Here is a 24363-nt window from a genome sequence, read left to right as displayed (position 1 = left end):
CTACTAGTAACAATCTCCTTGTAAAATACAATATCTAATGTAAATCTGGCAAGTTTTATATCTACATGTTATCTTCAGTCATGTGCTAAGTGAAGTCAGAAATGTTTTTTCTACAGATTTCTGTATGATTACAAACTTATGACTTTTGTTTTTTCACTTAATTTAACCTGTGTTTTCATAGAGCTCCTCTGTTTAAAGTTAAAGCATTACATTGTCAATAAAACTCCTGTTCGACATTAAGGCATCAAAGCAGTGCATATTAGAAACAGATTGGATTTTGGCAATGTTCCAAGTTCTTATGAGGGGGAGGAGGATCTCACACCTGCCAAAACTACTTAATGTTGTTTCAAACTTTAAAATTTAACTTTCCCCATGTTATGAGGGTCTTCATGGAGGATGGATTTCTGGTATTATACACATATGTATATAGAAGCATATCAACTTATCAATTTTAATTAGGGTAATAAACATGTCATTTATAGGTAATTAGTGTTGTTAGCAGTACAAGTTTTGACATTTGGGATTATTTAAATCATGATATATATATGGTGCAGCAACTTGTTTATTGTGGAAGTATGTACAATGACTTAAAGATTTGTTATGATTTTTGTGTACAGTACCTAGGTTGCTGTCTGATGATTTATACCCAACATCTCATTTCAGTCATATTTATATGGTGTGCTGTATAATGATTCAATATCCTAATTTAATTTGCATGATGTAGAAAAAAAAGTGGTATGAGTACCAATGAGACAACTCAACATCCAAGTCACGATGTGTAAACAGTAAATAATTATAGGTCATAGTAAGGCCTTCAACATGAAGCCTTGACTCACACCAAACAGCAAGCTATAAATGGCCCCACAATGATTAGTGTAAAACAATTCAAACATCAAACCCAATGGTCTTATTTATTAAAATAACGCCAAACAAGAAACACTTTGAACCACATCAATAAACGACAACCACTGAACAGCAGGTTTCTTACTTCGGACAGTTGCAGCATAAAACAAACAGCAGTCAATCAATTTAATGTATTTAGAAGTATACAATGTCATTAAGACTAAAATTGTCTGAAATAAACAATGTCCAAGATACTGATACCCAAATACCTGTTTTGCTTTGAGTCATCTTGAGTTGATTCTGCAAGCCAGGAAAGACAAACACTGAATTGTATCTCAAGATCACCCTACAAAACAATACCACAAAACTTCCTACATTTCTTGCCTTGTAAAGACTGGATTCAATTTTCACCTGTAAACCCATAGAGAAAGTACTTGACAGTCTCATATTACAAATCTCATTCAGTAATTTACTATGTAATCAGAAACATAATAGGTTTATTGTTAAACAATTAAATGGAAAAAAACCTAAAACAATTGAATTGTAAATGATCAGATGGGAACTTTGTGCATGGAGATAAGTATACGCCAGTGAGAAACAACTCAACCATAAGTAAATACTAAAAGCTATCCCGATTTTGGACAACATACGTTTTGTTACCAACATTTTTTCTAATAGAAGAATAGAGTACAATGTATGTACACCAATAGTCCGAGGGAAAACATTTGCATGGAAACAATTAGTTTTGTCGAAAATTTATTGAAGATTTTTCAGTATGTTTAGAATTGTTCATATGTGATAACCATTGATATAATTTTATTTGTTTTCAGGTTTGTTTGTACAGTAAAATGATGAGAGAATGACATTTCAGTGGCAAAAGTTAAGTCCTACCGAGTTCCATCAACTCCAGGAATATATATCTTGTAAGTATAAAAGCATAAAATGACCTTGACCTCTTTGGGAGCAATGAATAAAGTTAAAAGCTTTCTTGCTTAAATCAATTACTATAAGTTATAATTTAGCCTTATCTTGTAAATAGAATCAGTGTAAGATGTACATACATCAAAATAAAGAGACATGGTATGAGACAACTTTCCATCAAAGTTCAAATGAAGTGGATGTAAGCAATTATAGGCAAATGTATGGCCTTCAACAAGTAAGAAAACCCATTCTTTAAAAGACCTAAACATGAATATGTGAAACAATTCAATTGAGAAAACTAGTTACTTATTTATTATTATAACAAAACAATTTATGAAAAAAACAACTATGATAGACTACAGGCTTCTGATACCTAAATGCCTATTTAACTGGTGTCAGTTGACCTGATTCTCATGGTTCAATGGCCAATGTTACTTTTTCCTGCTTAAGTGAAATTGTCCAATTACTGTGAAAAAAAACCACTTATTTCAGTCTTTCCTATCATTTTGAGGTGTAAATATCCATCTAAAATATTTATAAATTATTACCTTTCTCAACTGTGGGACTTGTGCAGTGCTGATTAAAGGTGTTTCAAACAAGGGTTAAAACACAGAAATAATTATAAGTTCATTAACTGTAATTCAAACATTCTTTAAGTTGCCTACTGTGGATAAACCAACATGTTTTCTGTTCTGTAAACCAACATACTTTCACTGATACTGTATGATTGGCTTTGTACTCTCTTGCCTACGTCGCTGTGATTTATTTTTCACAATTTCCAAATTTCTGTATGTATTTGTATAAGCCGAAGATAAAATGTTTACATTATATGTTCTTGATATTTTTCAACTCTTGGAAATAAAATGGTCACCAAATTAGTGTTCAAAGGAGTACATTAATCTCATATATAATTCAGTGTCAATTTATGAAAATTGGCATCCATGAAAATAATTGAACATAAATAAAAATCTTTGATGTTGTATATTATAATGAATTTTTATATTACAGATTCATCTAAGAAGTTAAAAGATGTTCTGGAGGATTTACACATCTCCTGTGACGAGGTAGGTATCTTTGTTAGTTAATTATTTTATCACCATTAATGGTATCTGTTTTGATGTTATAATGTCTCAAAATATACTAAAATATGTTTTTCTCACTTATCTTACTAATTTTATAAGGTGGTTTAAAGGCAAATTCAGTGACAAAGCATTCCAACAACATAAAAAAAAAAAAACCTATTAAAAACATAAATTCCATGCATCCAGAACTCTTCTGGATTTACCTGCTTATTGAATGCTTAAAGCTGAATTTTTGAAAGCAAAGGTTTTATGTTAACTAAAACAGTTGATATGTCCAAATAGGACCTAAAAATAACAACTAAAATCTATTAAAGGTCAACTTTGCCTGAGGAGTGCAGCGAGAAACTCCTGCATTCGTAGGAGTCCTTCAGCTAACCCTTAAACAAATATGTATACTAGTGATAATGGACGTCATACTAAACTTGGAAATTATACACAAGAAACTAAAATTAAAAATCAAACAAGGCTAACAAAGGACAGAGGTTCCTGACTTGGGACTGGCGCAAAAATGTGGCGAGGTTAAACATGTTTTTGAGATCTCAACCCTCCCCTACACATCTAGCCAATGTAGAAAAACAAACATACAACAATACACACAGTAAAACTCAGTTTAAGAAAAGACTGAGTCCGATGCCAGAATAGGTAACAAAAGAAACTAAACAAAATGACAATAATACGTAAATTAACAAAGGACTACTAGCAGTTACAAATGTTTATTTTATTTTGTATACTTTTGTGTTTTTGTATTGGTGAAATAATGTGAAATCAAGTAGTATTTGTATAAAAATATACAGAACCCAGCTAGGATCTAGTTTAATTAAATTGAACAGATAAATGTTGTCAGGGGATATACAGAAAACAGGACAAGAAACATTTTGGACTGATATTCTTTTCTGAATTAAAGAAAAGAAAATCATTTTTACAGTGATAATGTGAAAGCCTTATGTGCCACAGCTGATAATAAATGATAATGTTTCTTGTCCTGAAAGCTTGATTCCTAGAGCCTATTTATATACATCTTGCTAAACATTTTACATATAGAATATTTGGTAGAGGTCAGCGTTAGTTTTTAGGGAGATTGATATTGACTTGAGGCCATTAACTGATATTAACTTTAGTTCATAAAAACTTGTATTATGCGATACAAAATATATAATTGAAACTGAGTCAATAAGTTTTTAAATCAAACAATATACTACTCAACAGACTGAATGGATCATTAACGATATAATCATTAATTTATAATTATCAGCAAATAATATAAGGCCAAAACCATTATGTTAATGTTTTTTGAGAAACATCTTTTGTGCTAGAATTTTTATGAAAATTGTGGTATGAGTGCCAATGAAACAAAAAAAAAGTTTATATTCTACTTATTTCTGAGACTTGTGACACTTGAGACCTTGACAGTGTTTAGACATTTGTTTTTGCTATTTTGTTTTTGTTTATATCTTCTATGATGGTAAAGTGACATCATGTTTTCTGGTCTGTGCGTCCCTTCCTTGGTCTGTTCGTTGGTTCGTCCTTCTGTCCATTTGTTCATCCATCTGTTACAAAATGTGACCAGTACTTTCCAAAAGGATACATAGCACATATGAGAGAAAATAGAGCATTTTTCACAAACTCCTAAATATTGTACAGTTTTTGAGATAAACAACTCTGTTTCAAGAATTGCTGAGATTTTATTTACTAAAAAAATAAATCTGTATAATGACTTGCTATTGATGCCTTTGTTTGTCATTCAGTGACATTAGTTTATAAAAATATAATCTAATACATGACAAATACCATATCAATACTATAAACAAACCAATTGACGTACATCTATCATCTATTATTCACATATATATATACAACTTAAGAATCAGTTAAATTTTAAATCATAAATCTTCTATTAAATTTTGTTGTCCTAAATATAAACTATTTATCTATATTAATCAAGTATCAAATACAGTATCATATTTAATATCCTTTATTTATTAAGAAGTAAAATAACTTAATCAATATTTAAAGTATGATTTTTCTGACCCTATACTATACATTACAATGATATAATAAATATTTATTAACAATTATTATTTTTATGCTGATATAAAACAAACATATTGTAAACCAGTTATTAATTTGTAAAACAAATATTATATTCTTCAAAGCTTATTTTCTTGTGTAGTTCTATCTGAGTCACAAAATAAAGATATGATTGAATATATGGCAATATCTTTTTTGTCTGTCAAATATACTATTGTAAACTGACTCTTGAACTTGAAAAAATCAAAGGAACAGCAGTATATGATATTCTAGATTTGTTTTATCATAACCATGCCATATAAAGAGGCATTGACCATATATTATTGCTTCATATCTAATAAAGCAGCTTTATTAGCTGTGTAACTATAGCTCTTATCTATATAGGTTATTATGATATTTTTTTGATAATTTGAGGAATATTATATATATGGTTCACACAAATGAGAAAACTTAATTAAAACATTCTTTTCTTAATTTTTGTTCTTAAGCTTTCTTTGTTGTTTGCCAAAAAAAAGAGGGAGATGTTACTCAAGGGGAACAATAAAAAAACATAAGTTGAATAAAAGTTAAACAACAACATATCCCCTCCCACCACCCTCCCCCAGAATAACAGGAAAACAAACAAAACACAAACAAAGACTCCTACAGATTAAAAAACACAAATACCTTCATACCAGGGTGAACTGATGTCCTCAGGAGGGAAAGCAGTTCTTGTTTCAATTTCAACACCTTTTGTAAAAGTTTTTTTTGGATAAAACCTTAACATTTTGAAAATTCTAATTTTTAGATAAATTTTCCTTAAAGTATTTTCTTTTATCCACTGGAAGTATGTAGTTATTGATAAATGTAAGAAAAGTCAATGGTTTTACCCTGTAAAAAAGTCCAATGTAAAAGTGCTTGAATGTATAGAACATGTTGTTTAATCCCCATCAACCAGAGGAAGCTTGGATTTGACCTGGAAATCCAGAAACCAACCCCCAACATAGTTTTATAAAGAATACAATTTATTTTCATGTATTTTCAGCCCATGGTATATGATGGATTTAGAAAGTTTATGGACAGCTATATGGAGGCAGAGATACCAGAGGAATTATGTAAACATTTGTTTTTATCATTAATGAAAAAGCCGATTGGACCACCAACAACAACTGGTAAGGATTATCACCATGTCAGAGATGTGGCTGCTGTCACGGCAACACAGACAGTCTGTGCTCCCATAACGCACCTTGGTGCAGATATACATATTGACAAAGGCGAAAAACACCAAGGCTTTGTAGAAAAAATTCATGGTTTGACAGAAAAACTCCAAGGACTAGGTCTCCATGGTGAGAAAGGTCATAGTCGTCATGACAGCGGGGAGTCTGGGAAACGTAGTCGAGCAGGTACCCCTTTGATGGCTGCATGTGTTTTGTTGTATCAGTTATATGTCAGTGCAGAATGGAATCTATTCTTTTGTTTTTTTACAAATTTAAATGTAAATCTTGCTGTTATATGCATGTCTTGTTTCTGTTCTCAATTCTAATATTTTTCCGATCTGTTTTATGGCTCTGGTTTCTTTTTGTAGTATCTTACATTTAATATTACTTTGGAAATTGCAGTGCTGTTTAAAGCTTCCAAAATACCTCAATATCTTATTCCAAGTTTCACATAAGTTTACAAAAACTGATATAGTTGTTGTTCTTGTTATACTGTCATTGTCACCTGACCTAATTTTCATGCTTCAGTGGTCAGGTTAAGTTTTCAGGATTAGGTCTGTTCCTCAACAGCTATACATGATAAGTCAACACTACCATAAATTCAGGAATTTCATGGACTTTATTGCAATTTTTTAAGAATGGACAAAAAAGAGATTGATTACTGTCATTTTATAAGAAAAAATTGAATACAAATACATGCATCGATTATGGAGTTCAGAATCAAATTTATTATTGGGATACTCACCATGTCCTATTATTTGCATTAATGAAAACCTCTCAATAATTAACAGTATTTGGCATGTGAATAACAGTTGATTGTTTGTGTGGGACTTTGTGTTCATCTGACTTATGACATATGGCCATGATCTTATTTTTCTGCTTTAGTACTCAGGTTGTTTTCAGTACAATATGAGTACTCTCAGCCACCTGGGTTACTTTGAATGATATAGTTTTTGGTAACTGAGCTGGCTCAAATGGGCCTAGGTGGCTGAGTGGTCTAAGTAATTTAACTACTGTATCCTTTGCCTGTCAACACAGATGTTGTAAATTCAAATCTGGCATTTTACAGTTGATTTTGACTCTGATTTTAATTGACTAGGATTGTCAGTTTTTCTATCAAAGGTGGCTGGTTCTCTCTTGGCACACTTACTCCACTAGTGCTAAAAGTGGTGTTAAACATCAATCATCAATAGTTCTACATTTGAATTACCTATGTTATATGGCCTTACTATCATTTTAAAGCCCCAGTGATCAGAATAATTTCCTGGATTCAGTCTGCAGTAGCTATACATGGCAGACCCACAATATTTTGTTGAGGAGTTGTTTTCAGGATTTTACCTGTATGTTTATTTTCATTTGTAGTCATGAGGAAAAAAATCTATTTTTGTGGGTACTTAATTCTTTTTGCAAGTCTTTAGGAAATTTGTTTTTTTTAGCACTGAAATTCATGCTTTTGCACCTATACCTTCATAATACACAAAAATAACATTGGTGGATCCAGGGGGTGGGGTCTGGGGTTGGAACCCCCCTTTTTTTTGGCCGATCAATGCATTTGAATAGGAGCATTTAGTTGGAACCCCCCTTTACTCTGGGTTGGGAACCCCCCTTTTTCAAATGGCTGGATCTTTCCCTGATTAAGTACCCCTTTAGTAATAATGAATCCACAATTTATCTGTCTTAACAATTACCTTGACATCAACTTGTTTTTCATGGGTCTATTTTAAGTTTTTAGATTACTTCTCAGAAATAAAACGTGATATGTTCTTGGTATGGCAATTCAATACATGTACCTGAGCATTTGCACCTGAGCATGACTAGTTTCATGGAATCTTCACCTGAGAATTGATTGTCATTAAAAGTAATTGGTATCAGCAGGCTTAACATTGTTTTGTGTCCACTCTTATTATTTTTTCTAATTATTTTATGTTGATATTGTCATTAGTTTTTATTCTCCAGTGTCAGTATCATAGAAAAAAAATCATTGTCATAAAAATAAACACAACTTAAGGGTTCAAAGTACATTCATGTTTCTTGGGTGACATGGGAGATAAAATTACAATCTGCAGTAGTTAGATAAAGCTTTCCTTTTCCTGGTTTGGTTTTATTTATCTAGATTAAATATTAGTTTATTATAATATATTTTTACGTCAATAAAAATCAAGGTTAAGATAAGATTAGTTTTCATATAATATATGGTTACACATTTTTTTTTTTAGTACACCCTCATATTTGAGGCCTTTAAGGGGTTCTATATACCCAGTATAAGTATAGTCAAGGTTTTGCTGGTTAACTGTGTGTTTTGTTTTGTAAATGTTCTTAAATGTTTCTTATATGCAGGACATTTACTGCGGTCTGTCCTCAAATTTTAAGGGCTTTTTAAAGCACTGAAAATTCTTGTCATAATTTATTTTGAGGTTTTCATTTTAATATACGAATAATGTGACTTGTTGAGTATCACAATAATAAGAACTTGCATTTTGATAACTAAACCAGGTCTTTATGTAAATTTTTCTTAAATTGCAATAATTGAACTCGCATTCTTGTCCAATTTTGAAAAATCGCTATAATAAATGCAGGCAATAATTTCTGGTAATACAGTATGGGACAATATGCATGTTATTTGTTATGGTGATTTAGAGATTGGTAAATTGTGTGGACAACTATCAGCTATTGAGGATTTAATGCTGACTTCTATGGTAAATTGTGTGGACAACTATCAGCTAGCCTATTGAGGATTTAATGCTGACTTCTAGATGTCTTTTGGTTATTTGTATTGTTTGGTTGCTGTTTCATTGGCATATATCCTCGACTCCCTAAAGTCCTTGGAGTTCTAGTGGTCTTAGTAGTTCCACATTGTATCTTACTTTTTAACACTAGGGTTGTTGCAGTTTCAATCTCACCTATGGCAAGTATTTTCAACTTTAATCTTAATTGACAGTTTTTTTTTTGCTGAAAAGTAAAATAACACAAATAACAAACTCGAGGGAAAATTCAAAATTAAAGCCCATAATTAAATGGCAAAATCAAAAGCTCAAACACATCAAAAGAATGGGTAACATCTGTCATTTACCTGACTTGGTACAGGCATTTCCTTAAGTAGAAAATGGTTTAGAGCAATCAGACTTTCTCCACCATTAAATTGACTACCCCAAAATTGTCAATAGTACTGAAAGGGGTGTTTAACACCCAACAATCTTATATCAATCAATCATGTCTCCTTTCATTCATATATATGAATAGTACCAATCTGTCTATCTATCTAACTGTCTCTTCAAAAACAGGAATGTAAAATGCATGCCTTCTTTGTTTTCAAGTTGCATGACATTTTTCATTGGCCAAGGTATCTCTGTAGATATGTGTTGTATTGTGTGTAGATGTTAAAGATGCTTTAAAACACAGACAGTCATTTCTGTCTGGTCAAATCATCTAAAAGGATGAGTGTTAATACATTATGTGTATGTTGAAACTTACTTTAATGTTAGGACTAATTCTGATTCAAATTGGTAGGTACCTACTAAGTAGGTATGATGTGTTGTTGACAAAATGAATTCCTGTCTGCTTTCAAATTGCTGCAAAATACACACAATTTCAACTGAGGTAATCCGAATTCTATTGAATTATTGATGTACAAAAATAGTGTAAAGTAAGAAATCGTGAAATATCTTTTAAACAGAAAAGATTGAAACTATGACTTTTTTTTAAACTGTAAATTATGTAATTGATCTCAATTCTCATAGGTAAACAGGAGCTAAGATAACCCTATAAATACTATTGAACTATTGATGTACTAAAATGGGTTCAAATAAAAAATCTAAGACCATATCAACAGAAAAGCTAAAAAATAGGACGTTTAAATGCCTTCAGTTTAAACCTTAATAATACATGCCTTTATGATATATTGTACTAATGTGTTAACTAAAAAATCATAGTTATCAAACATGCTGAATACTCGAAGGGAGAATTTTAAAACTACTGGTAGAAAAATAATGTCACTGGACATTCCATTTGATATAACTCAAAATTCCCACAATTTTATCAGACATCACATTTTGTTAGATCAACAATTGTATAAGTTAAATGGTTTGACCATTAGACCAATGTCTTTTACCACAATCTGGAAAACACGAGGTAATAACAATGCAACACTTTTTGTATATTTCAAACTAAATCAAGTTGAAAATATCATAAATTTGAATACTTATTTTTCAACAATACATGTATTTTCTTTTTAAAGTGTTCAGGGACTCTAAAGAAATGATTCACACAGGCGTTGGTTCACCAGATGGAGTTTAAAGTGTTTTTGTTCAATAATTTGAAATACTGAAATAAGATGAATTCGGGGAAATGTAGACAGCAACCAAACTAATACGTCTTTTGATTTAAAAAAATATATCATATTTTCACATTTTTACTCAAAATGTTGACGTGTAGGAAGTATGAAAACTTTGTGGGCTATTCTTTTGAGTGCCAGGGGATTAAAATACTTCAAAAACTATAACTACTTATGAAATATGAATATTAGGAAAACAATTTTTTTTTAATATATTGATATTATCACCCGATTATTATAGCCTTCAGGATCTTGATGTCTAGCAATGTTGGCACTGTGGTCTGTTTGTGTCAATCTGACGGATAATTTAGCACAGACTTTATAGGGTAGTGGTTACGCAACAACCCCGCTCTGGACCATCTCACCTAATTAATTTTAATTCTATTTTATGATGACAGAATATTATAAATGTCAGGCATTAAATATTAAGTAGATGTGGGAGTAAGAATAGACATTATGTAAGATTAATTTGACAGATTGTGCTTCTATTATCATGATTTCTTATGGGAAGACCTTGGAACCTGACATTTATGTTCTAAATTTAATCTGAAATAAAATGCACGCCTGAAATAGAAATTAATTGCTACACCCTTCTTTTTTTACAAGCTTAGGATGATATTTGAATTCATATACAAAATACTTATTTTCTTGAAATAGTTAAAAGTTTAAGAAATAATACATGGAGGTTTGAATTTATAAAGATTTTACCACTGGTTGGCCATTTATGCTTAATATTTAACCTTTGTATTAGATAGGGTTAAAATATCAGCATAAAGGGCGGCAAACCTTATCTGGTAACTCAGTCAGAAAAAGCATATATGACACAATATATAAAATTTTATCGAAATATTTTCTTATCTGCAGGGTCAACATCAGCGTCCACACATCCTGCTGTTGCTGTAACCGCCAATCCTGCCATAGAGAAATCGTTAGCAGCTGGAGACGATAGTACACCTGATGTATCCACTCATTCTAGATCATCGTCAAAAAAGTCAAATCACAGTGTTAATACTATACATAATGGTAAGTCATTCAATCACAGTGTTTATACTATACATAATGGTAAGTCATTCAATCACAGTGTTAATACTATACATAATGGTAAGTCATTCAATCACACTGTTAATACTATACATAATGGTAAGTCATTCAATCACAGTGTTAATACTCTACATAATGGTAGGTCATTCAATCACAGTGTTAATAATATACATAATGGTAAGTCATTCAATCACAGTGTTAATACTCTACATAATGGTAGGTCATTCAATCACAGTGTTAATACTCTGGTAAGTCATTCAATCACAGTGTTAATACTCTACATAATGGTAGGTCATTCAATCACAGTGTTAATACTATACATAATGGTAAGTCATTCAATCACACTGTTAATACTATACATAATGGTAAGTCATTCAATCACAGTGTTAATACTCTACATAATGGTAGGTCATTCAATCACAGTGTTAATACTCTACATAATGGTAAGTCATTCAATCACAGTGTTAATACTCTACATAATGGTAAGTCATTCAATCACAGTGTTAATACTATACATAATGGTAAGTCATTCAATCACAGTGTTAATACTATACATAATGGTAAGTCATTCAATCACACTGTTAATACTATACATAATGGTAAGTCATTCAATCACAGTGTTAATACTATACATAATGGTAAGTCATTCAATCACACTGTTAATACTTTACATAATGGTAAGTCATTCAATCACAGTGTTAATACTCTACATAATGGTAAGTCATTCAATCACACTGTTAATACTCTACATAATGGTAAGTCATTCAATCACAGTGTTAATACTCTACATAATGGTAGGTCATTCAATCACACTGTTAATACTCTACATAATGGTAAGTCATTCAATCACACTGTTAATACTCTACATAATGGTAGGTCATTCAATCACACTGTTAATACTCTACATAATGGTAAGTGGTCAAAATTATGTAACAGTCTTGTCAAACTTATTATTTCCACCTTGAGGCTTGTAGAAAGGAGGGGAGTTAGAGAATCTAGGTATTTGTAATGTGCATTTTCTTAATCAGGTCTCTATTAGTGTTTTTGTGATTTTAAGATAGCCTTCATTATATTTATCCCCTCTACCTTTTTCTCCTCAGTTTGGAACGGTTACCCCCATTTTGAAAATGGCTAGATCCACCCCTGATACTGATACTTATTATTTAAGACCATTACCTTGATGATTGAGTAAAAGTTAATCTGCTTATAAATTAGCTTACATTTCATGTCAGAAATCCAACACTTATGACCCTTCTATATACATCAGATGCTTTTTGCCATTTTTACTGATGGAAAATTGGCTGGTGTAGTTTGGGGGTAAAATTTGTAGCTACTCGCTTATAAGTGGGTAAATTGTGAACTTCTAGTATCTGTTTGTTGTTTATTATTTTGTAAAGATGCAATAAAAAATCCAACAATTATTTTTCAAGCCTGTCAAAATGAACTTTTAACTTATTGATAATTATTTTATATATTCTGGACATTTAGTGCAGAAAAGACACTTGTGGTCAATATAATGTGATAAACCTGACTAAATCTTAAAGTTTGAAGCCATATTAGATGCTCGATACAAACAAGATTCATAAATATAAGATACTTAACACCTTTCAAAAATATGCAGGGTCCTATAGCTAAAGGTAGATTTGAAATCCTTTTTGTTTTTTCAAATTAAAACGGTAAAAGTTGTAGTCCTATCATACAATGAAAGACAATGAATTCATGTTGGAAAATATATTTATGTCATGTTTTTTTACCAGGGAAATGGGTTCAGTTGCTTGATATTTTGTATAAATGTAAGTTAAATTCTAGGTAAAAAAAAGGACAATGTTAATTGTGTGTTGATGGAAAAAAACAGAATAGAATAAGACCAGGTTTTCTACTGTCATATTTGTATATATTTGTTTTTATTGACTTGGTTTTAATAGTTTCACCATTTTTTGTCCAAAAGTGGGTTTATATGGAAGTTGATTATTTACCAGCAATCAAATGTTAATACAGCTTTGATATAAAGAGTTGTTTAATCTGTGTTACCAATTTATTGTCATTCCATATTCAATTATTGAACTGACCAACATGTTAAACAAATGACAAGCTGCAACAGCAAATCTATAAATAGTAACACATAATACGACAAAAATGGTGTAGATCATAGAGCCTAATTCCTTTGTTTTACTTGGAGTAAGAAAATGAATGCTTTTGTCATTGATTTCCGATAAATCCAGTATTCCAACATACGGCAGAAGTCGTAGAGATGGTGGTAGAGATCGGGAGGTAGATACACTAGAGGTTAATAAGATCTAGAGTAGGATACTTAATAAAATATCAAGACATTATATTGTCCGTTTATAACATATTTAATCATAATTTTGACATGTTTACTACCGAATTAACAATTGATTTCTGAGCTTTCTTTAGGGCATAGGAACAGGTTAGGCTGTGATAATGGTATTAGTTTATTTGTGATCGACACATAGTCAAGAGTGTTAGCAAGACAAGTGAAATTAAGACATTTATTTATAGAAGTGTGACTTCCAATTTAGGAGTTGTTTTGTTTTGGTCTTTGTATGAGCTAAAAGCAGAACTATATATTTTTAGTTATATCTTTAACACTTGTAATGATAGATCTCCTTAATTATGCATTTACATGAAGGCGTAAAGACCAAATTAGAAGCTGTTTGGGACCTACAAACTATTTTTGTTTCATTGTTAGAGCCTATAATTAGATATTTATTTGTGTAAGTGTGAATTAGAAGTCTTTTTCGGTTTCATTGTCATATTTTTAGCAAAACATAAGATATTTATTTTTATATGAAAATGAATACCAAACTGTGAGATAGATATTTAGGTCTTCTGTAAAATCTATTTGTAATTGTTCCAAATATAAAAGTTAACTCCCTCTGGTAAAAATGGCTTTCATGATATATTCTAAGAAGAAAGGTATGATATTTTCTAGGAAGACCAGTGACTTAACCTCTCACCTGAACGATCCCAGGGATCAGAGAATCACATGATTCATATATTATATGCAGACACAGTGATACATATTTGATAAACTAAACTCCCAAAAGATCCTTATTGAGTCCATTATCTGGCCTCATTGAGATTTTTTGGGACTAAAGGATTTAGTACCTGGAAACTTTTATAAATATCCTGAACACAAGGAAGCGCAAGATTAAGGGTTTGCTTAATCTTTTGGTGTAGGGAATCCCTGAGAACCTTAATCTTTTGCTGCAGGGAATCTTTGAAAACCTTAATCTTTTGGTGTAGGGAATCCTTGAGAACCTTAATCTTTTGGTGTAGGGAATCCTTGAGAACCTTAATCTTTTGATGTAGGGAATCCTTGAGAACCTTAATCTTTTTGTGTAGGGAATCCTTGAGAACCTTAATCTTTTGGTGTAGGGAATCCCTGAGAACCTTAATCTTTTGGTGTAGGGAATCCCTGAGAACCTTAATCTTTTGGTGTAGGGAATCCCTGAGAACCTTAATCTTTTGGTGTAGGGAATCCCTGAGAACCTTAATCTTTTGGTGTAGGGAATCCCTGAGAACCTTAATCTTTTGGTGTAGGGAATCCCTGAGAACCTTAATCTTTTGGTGTAGGGAATCCCTGAGAAACTTAATCTTTTGGTGTAGGGATCCCTGAGATCCAGGGAATCATGATGTTTTAGTTCCCGTAAAAAGTTTATTAATCCTCCCCCTCCCACTATTATAACTTCAAAGACCAGCGTTACACATGATATGCAGATGATGTCAAGAACTAGATTATCGCCTGACTTACAGATGTTACAAATGATCTCTCTTCCCACCTGTAGAAACCAATGGACCCAGCAATTATATGATTAAGTATGAGTGTAACACTAGAGTATCCCCTGACTTACAGATGATTTCTCTTCCCACCTGTAGAAACCAATGGACCCAACAATTATATGATTAAGTATGAGTGTAAAAGCTGTGGTTTTGTTTGAATTTAGAATTTTTCTATTGATTGATATTGTCAGGCCAGTTGATTCAGTTACACTCCTACAGAAATATTTATTCCACATTTTTAGTGATTTACCGTGTTGATAGAGTCTGAATCATATAGTACAGTTTATAGCATGCTTTAAATGGAATTACTTTATTTAATATTGATTGAATTCTTTATTCTGGGATGTATTATGGTCAGCAAATTATAGTGAACATATTTCATATTAATTGCTACTAATGCTTGTAATCAATTTGAGGGTCTAGAGAGGAACTTTTGATAAAAATGATTAGTTAGTATTTTAAGTTCTTTGGTCTAGTTTTATAAGTTAATTATAAATGCCACCTAATATTTAAATATTACAATGGACATTGAAATACTGTCTGTCCATTAATAGTTATCCCACTCAGACGCGGTGTGTCAGTGTAAGATCACCCCGATGGCCGGAGGCCAGAGGGTGATCTAACACTGACACACCAAGTCCCAGTGGGATAACTATTTTATATCCCAGCTGTTTTAGATTAGACGAAAAATCATTTACAATTCATAAAATCTAGTTTAGAACGCCACACAACCATTATAATATACTTTATACATTACTATATGATTTATTCCCTTTTTGACCCCAGAGCACGATGAGTAGATATAAAAAAATGTCAACTCGCCCCACTGGCCAATCGGCCCAACCTATATCGCCACTTTATGAAAAAAATCGCCCCACTCTTGTTTATCGACTCACAATTAATGAAAAGGGTTTAAACCCCACTGAATAAAGGTCTGCCAACTCGCCCCACTTATATAAATATCTTACTTCCTTTAAGTAGGTTAAATTACTAATAGTACATATCCAGTCATCCTGGTGTAGTGGTTGTGTCGTGGCTTGATATGCTAAAGGTCTTGGAGTTCGAATCCCAGCATATTCACTGGATTTTTTCTACTTGAATTTTAATAGATAGTCTTTTCCGTATAATTGTATATTTAGTTATAAGTTTTATAGTGGATTTGACATTCCGGCCAAAATGTTACAGAACAAAGGAAAGCATGCATAACAAAGAAACTCAAACTGGGGTGATCCGGCTCAGTTAGAACAAAGGAGCTGGGATGTAAGTCTTATTAGTGCTTTCACAGGTATAATTTTTGCCAGATTTTTATAAAACTTATACTATAGGTTATTATCAGCAATATCTCAGGCATGTTCTATAATATTGGCTGATCAACTTTTTATGCCCCACCTACGATAGTAGAGGGGCATTATGTTTTCTGGTCTGTGCCTCCGTCCGTCTGTTCCTCCCTCCGTGTGTCCGTTTGCTTCAAGTTAAAGTTTTTGGTCAAGGTAGTTTTTGATGAAGTTGAAGTCCAATCAACTTGAAACTTAGTACACATGTTCCCCATGATATGATCTTTCTAAATGCCAAATTATAGTTTTGACCCCAATTTCATGGTCCACTGAACATATAAAATGATAGTGTGATGTTCAGGTTAATGTTTTTGGTCAAGGTAGTTTTTAGTTTAGTTGAAGTCTGGAACTGGCATGTCAGTTAACTGCTAGTAGTCTGTTGTTATTTATGTATTATTGTCATTTTGTTTATTTTCTTTGGTTACATCTTCTGACATCAGACTCGGATTTCTCTTGAACTGAATTTTAATGTGCGTATTGTTATGCGTTTACTTTACTACATTGGTTAGAGGTATAGGGGGAGGGTTGAGATCTCACAAACATGTTTAACCCCGCCGCATTTTTGCGCCTGTCCCAAGTCAGGAGCCTCTGGCCTTTGTTAGTCTTGTATTATTTTAATTTTAGTTTCTTGTGTACAATTTGGAAATTAGTATGGCGTTCATTATCACTGGTCTAGTATATATTTGTTTAGGGGCCAGCTGAAGGACGCCTCCGGGTGCGGGAATTTCTCGCTACATTGAAGACCTGTTGGTGACCCTCTGCTGTTGTTTTTTATTTGGGCGGGTTGTTGTCTCTTTGACACATTCCCCATTTCCATTCTCAATTTTATTTGATGAAGTTAAAGTTACATCAACTTTAAACTTAGTACACATGTTCCCTATGATATGATCTTTCAAATTTTAATTTCAAATTTAAGTTTTGACCCCAATTTCATGGTCCACTGAACATAGAAAATGATAGTGCGAGTGGGGCATCTGTGTACTATGAACACATTCTTGTTAAAAATAAATTATGCCCCATTGAAATATTTTAAATTGAATTTATGAAAAATATGTGCAACAAGGGGCCTGGGACATAGGAATTCAGTTCTTTTGTTAAACTTTCTTTGGTGATTTCTGTTTAATGTATTGACAACTTTATAAAATAGTTTCTGCTTTATGTTACCTTAGCGTTGACCTCTAAGTCAGGGGCGGATCCAGCCATTTTAAAAAGGGGGGGTTCCCAACCCAGAGTAAGGGGGGGGGGGTCCAACTATATGCTCCCATTCAAATGCATTGATCGTCCAAAAAAAGGGGGGTTCCAACCCCCGGAACCCCCCCCTGGATCCGCCAATGCAAGTAGTGCCATTTTGATCTTGTTAGATTCTAACCAAATTGGTCTCTGTTCCTTTTATTCATTTGTCATTAAGTAGAATTCATCATATTGTAAAGAATCCTTCCTGTCTTTTGTTGTTCATCTTTAGATGCCATTTTTGTCGAGCCTGCAACTTTTGTTGCAGAAAGCTCGACATAGGGATAGTGATCCGGCGGCGGCGGCGGTGTTAGCTAACTTCTTAAAAGCTTTATATTTTAGAAGGTGGAAGACCTGGATGCTTCATACTTTGTATATAGATGCCTCATGTTAAGAAGTTTCCGTCAGTCACATGTCCAATGTCCTTGACCTCATTTTCATGGTTCAGTGACCACTTGAAAAAAAAGTTCAGATTTTTTGTAATGTTGAATTCTCTCTTATTATAATTAATAAGTAATAGGATAACTATATTTGATATGTGCGTACCTTGAAAGGTCCTCATGTCTGTCAGACAGTTTTCACTTGACCTCGACCTCATTTCATGGATCAGTGAACAAGGTTAAGTTTTGGTGGTCAAGTCCATATCTCAGATACTACAAGCAATAGGGCTAGTATATTCGGTGTATGGAAGGACTGTAAGGTGTACATGTCCAACTGGCAGGTGTCATCTGACCTTGACCTCATTTTTATGGTTCAGTGGTTATAGTTAAATTTTTGTGTTTTGGTCTGTTTTTCTCATACTATATGCAATAGGTCTACTATATTTGTTGTATGGAATGATTGTAAGGTGTACCTATCTAGCGGGCAGATGTCATGTGACCTTGACCTCATTTTCATGGTTCAGTGGTCAAAGTTAAGTTTTTGAGTTTTGGTCTTTTTATCTAATACTATATGGCATAGGTCATCTATATTTGGTGTATGGAAATATTTTATGATCTTTATGTCAGTCGCGCAAGTTTTATTTGACCGTGACCTCATTTTCACGGTTCATTGCACAGTGTTAAGTTTTTGTGTTTTGGTCTATTTTTCTTAAACTATAAGTAATAAGTCAACTATATATGTTGTATAGAAGCATTGTTAGCTGTACATGTCTGCCTGGCATGGTTCATCTGACCTTGACCTCATTTTCAAGGTTCCTTGGTCTTTGTTTAGTTATCTTGGTTAATGTTAAGTTTATGTGACAGTTGTATTAAAGCTTAGCTTTATACTTAGGACTATCAACATAATATCAATGATTAGTATAGAAGGCGAGACATTTCAGCGTGTGCACTCTTGTGATGTCTTGTCATTGGTTGTTGGTATATCCCTACAGGTTTGGCACAACCATTTTCCGTCTTTAAACTGGTAAGGATGTTCTTAGGTGAGGTTTTGGAATTAGTGTCAAATGTTCGGACTCCTCAGTGTTTTTCCATATGATACAAGGTGAAATATTTTGCCCCATAACACCTATTTATCTAAGTTTTAATTTGAAAATGAAGGTTTCATTGGCTCTATGAATCCTGTTAAGGAATTACTTAAGTAAAAAGAAGCCCTATAATCAGTACCTATGGCATCATTAATATCATGCCTCATATATCCACTGACTCCATGTTAATTTATTCTTAATGTCAGTTTTCCTATTATTGTAATGGATAAATTGATATAAAGACCATCAAATAATAGCGAGTACCTATAGCTATATGGCTATTCCTGACAGATTTTGTTTATTTAGGTGAAATTAATCAGGGACAATCGATGATTAATATAGCTGTTGTATTATTGCTTTATTGTATTTATTTTCTAAGGCTGTGCTGAATGTGAGGCTCCAGAAATTCTTCTGTATTTAGTCTGTGTAATCCAATAAATGATATGAGAGGTATTTCACTAAGTTCACTGGTCAGAACATAAAGTGGAGGTCTAAACATTAAAGCTGACTCTGCAGAATTGGCTTTGCTTATTGTTTATTGCTGTACGCTGACCCATAGTTATTAATTTCTGTGTCATTTGGTCTCTTCTGAAGATTTGGCAACATCCGTGTCCCATGGACACATTCCCCATTTAAACATTTATAATAGTCCAGAATAATTTAATTTTGGATGTAACGGCAGTAACGCGTCTTCTGATTGGCTGACGTTATTTTGTTATGAGCCCATAGACATAATTTAGTCATGTGACCGTGACGTAATCAACATTTTTTCATGGTTTTCTACGGTTTAAAATGGAATTTAGAATTAAATTATAAGAAATGATTGTAATATTTTTTCTGTCTATTCGAAATAACATAAAAAATGTGGTGCACACTGTTAAATAACCCGCTATGCGCATTATTCAGTGTGCACCAAATTTTTTTATGTCATTTCTTCATAGACAGAAAAAATATTACAGTCATTCCTTAAATAAATGTCAGTAGCAATCCGTAGTATAATTTATACAATTAGATTTCTCCCTAATTGTTCCTTATTTGAATGGTTTTTCTTTATATGTTTTATAAGTCTATTGACTAAGTAAACACTTTTTTAAGGTTTGTTGATATTTTGAGAATCAATACCAAAATGTTTTACAAGAGTTTACAATCTACGTGCAGCTGGACAAAAAATGTGCAGAATGAAGTAATTACTACATGATTGTGATTATTGCAATTAATTCCTTAATTTCCATATTTAAAAGTCAGAATTTCCATAATTATACAAACATACTTCCAGGAAATATTTTTACATTATGAATTTACTAAATTGTAAGAAACTCTAACTATTGCAAGTATTAATGAAAAATTCAGATAGAAATTATATGGATTTTTTCTGTGTACTTTAAGAAATTAAATATTTTTTAGTAGTACATTTATATGACTTACAATGATTTATTCCTATTGTATTGGTCAATAGATTTGCTATAATTCTGTGACAGTTGTGATAAATAGGTAATAATGATCTGCATGTAAGTCAACTTATACTAATTATGGTCTAGGACATATGACATGTACTCCTATATATACCAGTAAGTACTTTTAGTGCAGGAGGTCATGGGTTCAATTCCAAACCAATCCATAGATTTTGATTTTGTGCTTGCTGCTTTTCTTTCTGAATAAATGAATATGTGGTACCGCATTTAAATCAACAAGACAGTAACCAAGCCACATATAAAACTTCCAAGATGCATCTAAAGGTCAGCATATAGTCTTCAATTACAGACAGGTGTCTCTGCAATACTTATAGATTATCGTTGATCATCTCAACGAGATTGATTTTCTTGCTTGAGCCAGGACGGTGAAAGGGAGAAAGGCAATCGAGTTGAGATGACCAATGATAATCTGTTTATTGCTATTTTCCCTATTACAACGTTGTCAATTCTATGTCGCTAGCAACGCCACGTGCCTGCTTAGTTTCCAGTGATAATTTTCCATCAAAAGCGTGTAACATAATATGAAAAATATCACAAAAAAAGATCAAAGGAAAAAGTCACAAAATAGCGATAATGTGGATTTATTTATCTTTGTGGTTGCTAATTTTCTTTGATTGAGGAAAACTGGCATTTTTGTAGAGCCTGCAACTTTTGGTGCAGAAAGCTACGCATAGGGATAGTGATCTGGCGGCGGCCACAGCAGCGTTAGCTAACTTCTTAAAAGCTTTATATTTTAGAAGGTGGAAGACCTGGATGCTTCATACTTTGTATATAGATGCCTCATGTTAAGAAGTTTCCGTCAGTCACATGTCCAATGTCCTTGACCTCATTTTCATGGTTCAGTGACCACTTGAAAAAAAAGTTCAGATTTTTTGTAATGTTGAATTCTCTCTTATTATAAGTAATAAGATAACTTTATTTGGTATGTGCATACCTTGCAAGGTCCTCATGCCCATCAGACAGTTTTCACTTGACCTCATCCTCTTTTCATGGATCAGTGAGCAAGGTTAAGTTTTGGTGGTCAAGTCCATATCTCAGATACTATAAGCAATAGGTCTAGTATATTCGGTGTATGGAAGGACTGTAAGGTGTACATGTCCAACTGGCAGGTGTCAACTGACCTTGACCTCATTTTCATGGTTCAGTGGTTAAAGTTAATTTTTGTGTTTTGCTCTTTTTTCTTATACTGTATGAATATATATAGGCCTACTATATTTTGTGTATGGAATGATTGAAAGGTGTGCATGTTTAGCTTGCAGGTGTCATCTGACCTTGACCTCATTTTCATGGTTCAGTGGTCAAAATTAAGTTTTGAGTTTTGGTCTTTTTTAGCTCACCTGACCTGAAAGGTCAAGTGAGCTTTTCTCATCACTTGGCGTCCGTCGTTCGTCGTCCGTCGTCCGTAAACTTTTACAAAAATCTTCTCCGCTGAAACTACTGGGCCAAATTCTACCAAACTTGGCCACAATCATCCTTGGGATATCTAGTTTAAAAAATGTGTGGCGTGACCCGTCAAACCAACCAAGATGGCCGCCATGGCTAAAAATAGAACATAAGGGTAAAATGCAGTTTTTGGCTTATAACTCAAAAACCAAAGCATTTAGAGCAAATCTGACGGGGTAAAATGGTTGATCAGGTCAAGAACTATCTGCCCTGAAATTTTCAGACGAATCGGATAACCTGTTGTTGGGTTGCTGCCCCTGAAATGGTTATTTTAAGGAAATTTTGCAGTTTTTGGTTATTATCTTGAATACTATTATAGATAGAGATAAACTGTTTACAGCAATAATGTTCAGCAGAGTAAGACCTACAAATAAGTCAACATGACCAAAATTGCTAGTCGACCCCTTAAGGAGTTATTGCCCTTTATAGTCAATTTTTAAGAACTTTTCATCATTTTTTGTAACTTTTCTAAAAATCTTCTTCTCTAAAACTACTTTGCCAAATTTAATCAAACTTGGCGACAATTATCATTGTGGTTTATAGTTTAAAAAATGTGTCCGATGACCCAGCCTACCAAACAAAATGGCCGACATGGCTAAAATTAGAACATAGTGGTAAAATGCAGTTTTTGCTTTATATCTTTGAAACCAAGACATTTAGGGCAAATCTTTCAAGATTTTAATGTCCATCAGAATAAGATATATCCCCTCACAAATTTTCAGTTGAATCGGACAACCTGTTGTTGGGTTGCTGCCCTTAAATTGGTTATTTTAAGAAAATTTTGCAGTTTTTGGTTATTATCTTGAATACTATTATAGATAGAGATAAACTGTAAACAGCAATAATGTTCAGCAAAGTAAGATCTACAAATAAGTTAGCATGATCAAAATTGTTAGAGGACCCCCTAAGGAGTTATTGCCCTTTAGAGTCAATATTAAACAACTTTTCCTCATTTTTGTAACTTGTATAAAAATCTTTTCTATAACTACTTGGCCAAATTTAACCAAACTTGGCCACAATCATAATACTAGGGTATCTATTTTTAAAAAGAGTGTCTAACGACCCCGCCTACCAACAAAGATGGCCGACATCAGTAAACACATTAACAGGTGAGCGACACAGGCTCTTGAGAGCCTCTAGTTCTAATACTCATTGCAATAGGTCAACTATTTTTGGTGTATGGAAATATTTTATGATCTATATGTCAGTCCTGCAGGTTTGATTGACCTTGACCTCATTTTAACAGTGCTTTCTTTGCTCAGTGTTAAGTTTTTGTGTTTTGGTCTGTTTTTCTTAAACTATATGCAATAGGTCAACTATATTTGTTGTATGAAAGAATTGTTAGCTGTACATGCCTGCCTGGCATTGTTCATCTGACATTGATCCCATTTTCATGATTCATTGGTCAATGTTTAGTTTTCTTGGTTAAATTTATGTGACAGTTGTAATAAAGCTTTATCTTTAGGACTATCAGAATAATATCAATGATTAATAAAGAAGGCGAGACATTTCTTGGTCTTGGTATATATAATTTCAGGGGTACACTACTAGCCAATAGAATATTTGTACTGCCTATACATTGAAATAAGTGGTTTACCTTTATGAAATATGTGGTTTACCTTTGTCCACTAAATCCATTTAATTTAGTGTCCCTTGAATTATAATGTAACTACAGTATGTGAACTTTGCCTCACCCAGAGTCTTGGAAGAGCTGAATAAATCAAAACTTATTGAAGAACTGCCATCAACATCAAAAAGATATAAGAATATGTGATATGAGTGGCAATGAGACAACTCTCCATCCAAGTCATAAAACTAAACCATTATAGTAAAATTAAAAATGGAAATGGGTAATGTGTCAAGAGATAACAACCCAACCATAGAAAAAACAACAGCAGAAGGTCACCAACAGGTCTTCAATGTAGCGAGAAATTCCCGCACCCGGAGGCGTCCTTCAGCTTGCCCCTTAACAAATATATACTAGTTCAGTGATAATGAACGCCATACTAATTTCCAAATTGTACACAAGAAACTAAATTATAATAAACTAGGTCAAGGTACAGTCTTCAACACAGAGCCATACAGCAAGATATAAAGGGCCCCAAAAATGACTAGTATAAAAACGTTTAAACAGGAAAACTTACGGTGTAATCTATATAGAAAAACAGAAACAC

General features: G+C 32.8%; 1 protein-coding gene across 10 annotated transcripts in view; it reads left to right on the top strand.

Annotated features, from left to right (window-relative positions):
* LOC139511306 (diacylglycerol kinase beta-like) overlaps nucleotides 1-24363 on the top strand; it is a 142738-nt gene that overhangs the window by 20305 nt on the left and 98070 nt on the right. For 5 of the 10 annotated variants that reach the window (XM_071297939.1, XM_071297941.1, XM_071297938.1 and 2 more), the window contains 4 exons: nucleotides 1674-1766; nucleotides 2773-2828; nucleotides 5899-6025; nucleotides 11265-11423. In XM_071297939.1, coding sequence (XP_071154040.1) covers nucleotides 1703-1766; nucleotides 2773-2828; nucleotides 5899-6025; nucleotides 11265-11423 — 406 coding nt within the window. In that variant the 5' untranslated portion in view covers nucleotides 1674-1702. Of the gene's footprint in view, nucleotides 1-1673; nucleotides 1767-2772; nucleotides 2829-5898; nucleotides 6257-11264; nucleotides 11424-12057; nucleotides 12080-24363 lie in introns of those variants that run through there. The other 5 variants (XM_071297936.1, XM_071297934.1, XM_071297937.1 and 2 more) reach the window with 2 other exon arrangements.

The sequence above is a fragment of the Mytilus edulis genome, chromosome 2 (assembly GCF_963676685.1).
Source record: "Mytilus edulis chromosome 2, xbMytEdul2.2, whole genome shotgun sequence".
Taxonomy (NCBI): Eukaryota; Metazoa; Mollusca; class Bivalvia; order Mytilida; family Mytilidae; genus Mytilus; species Mytilus edulis.
Note: the sequence above shows the minus strand (reverse complement) of the source record. Positions and strands in the feature narration are given on the sequence as shown.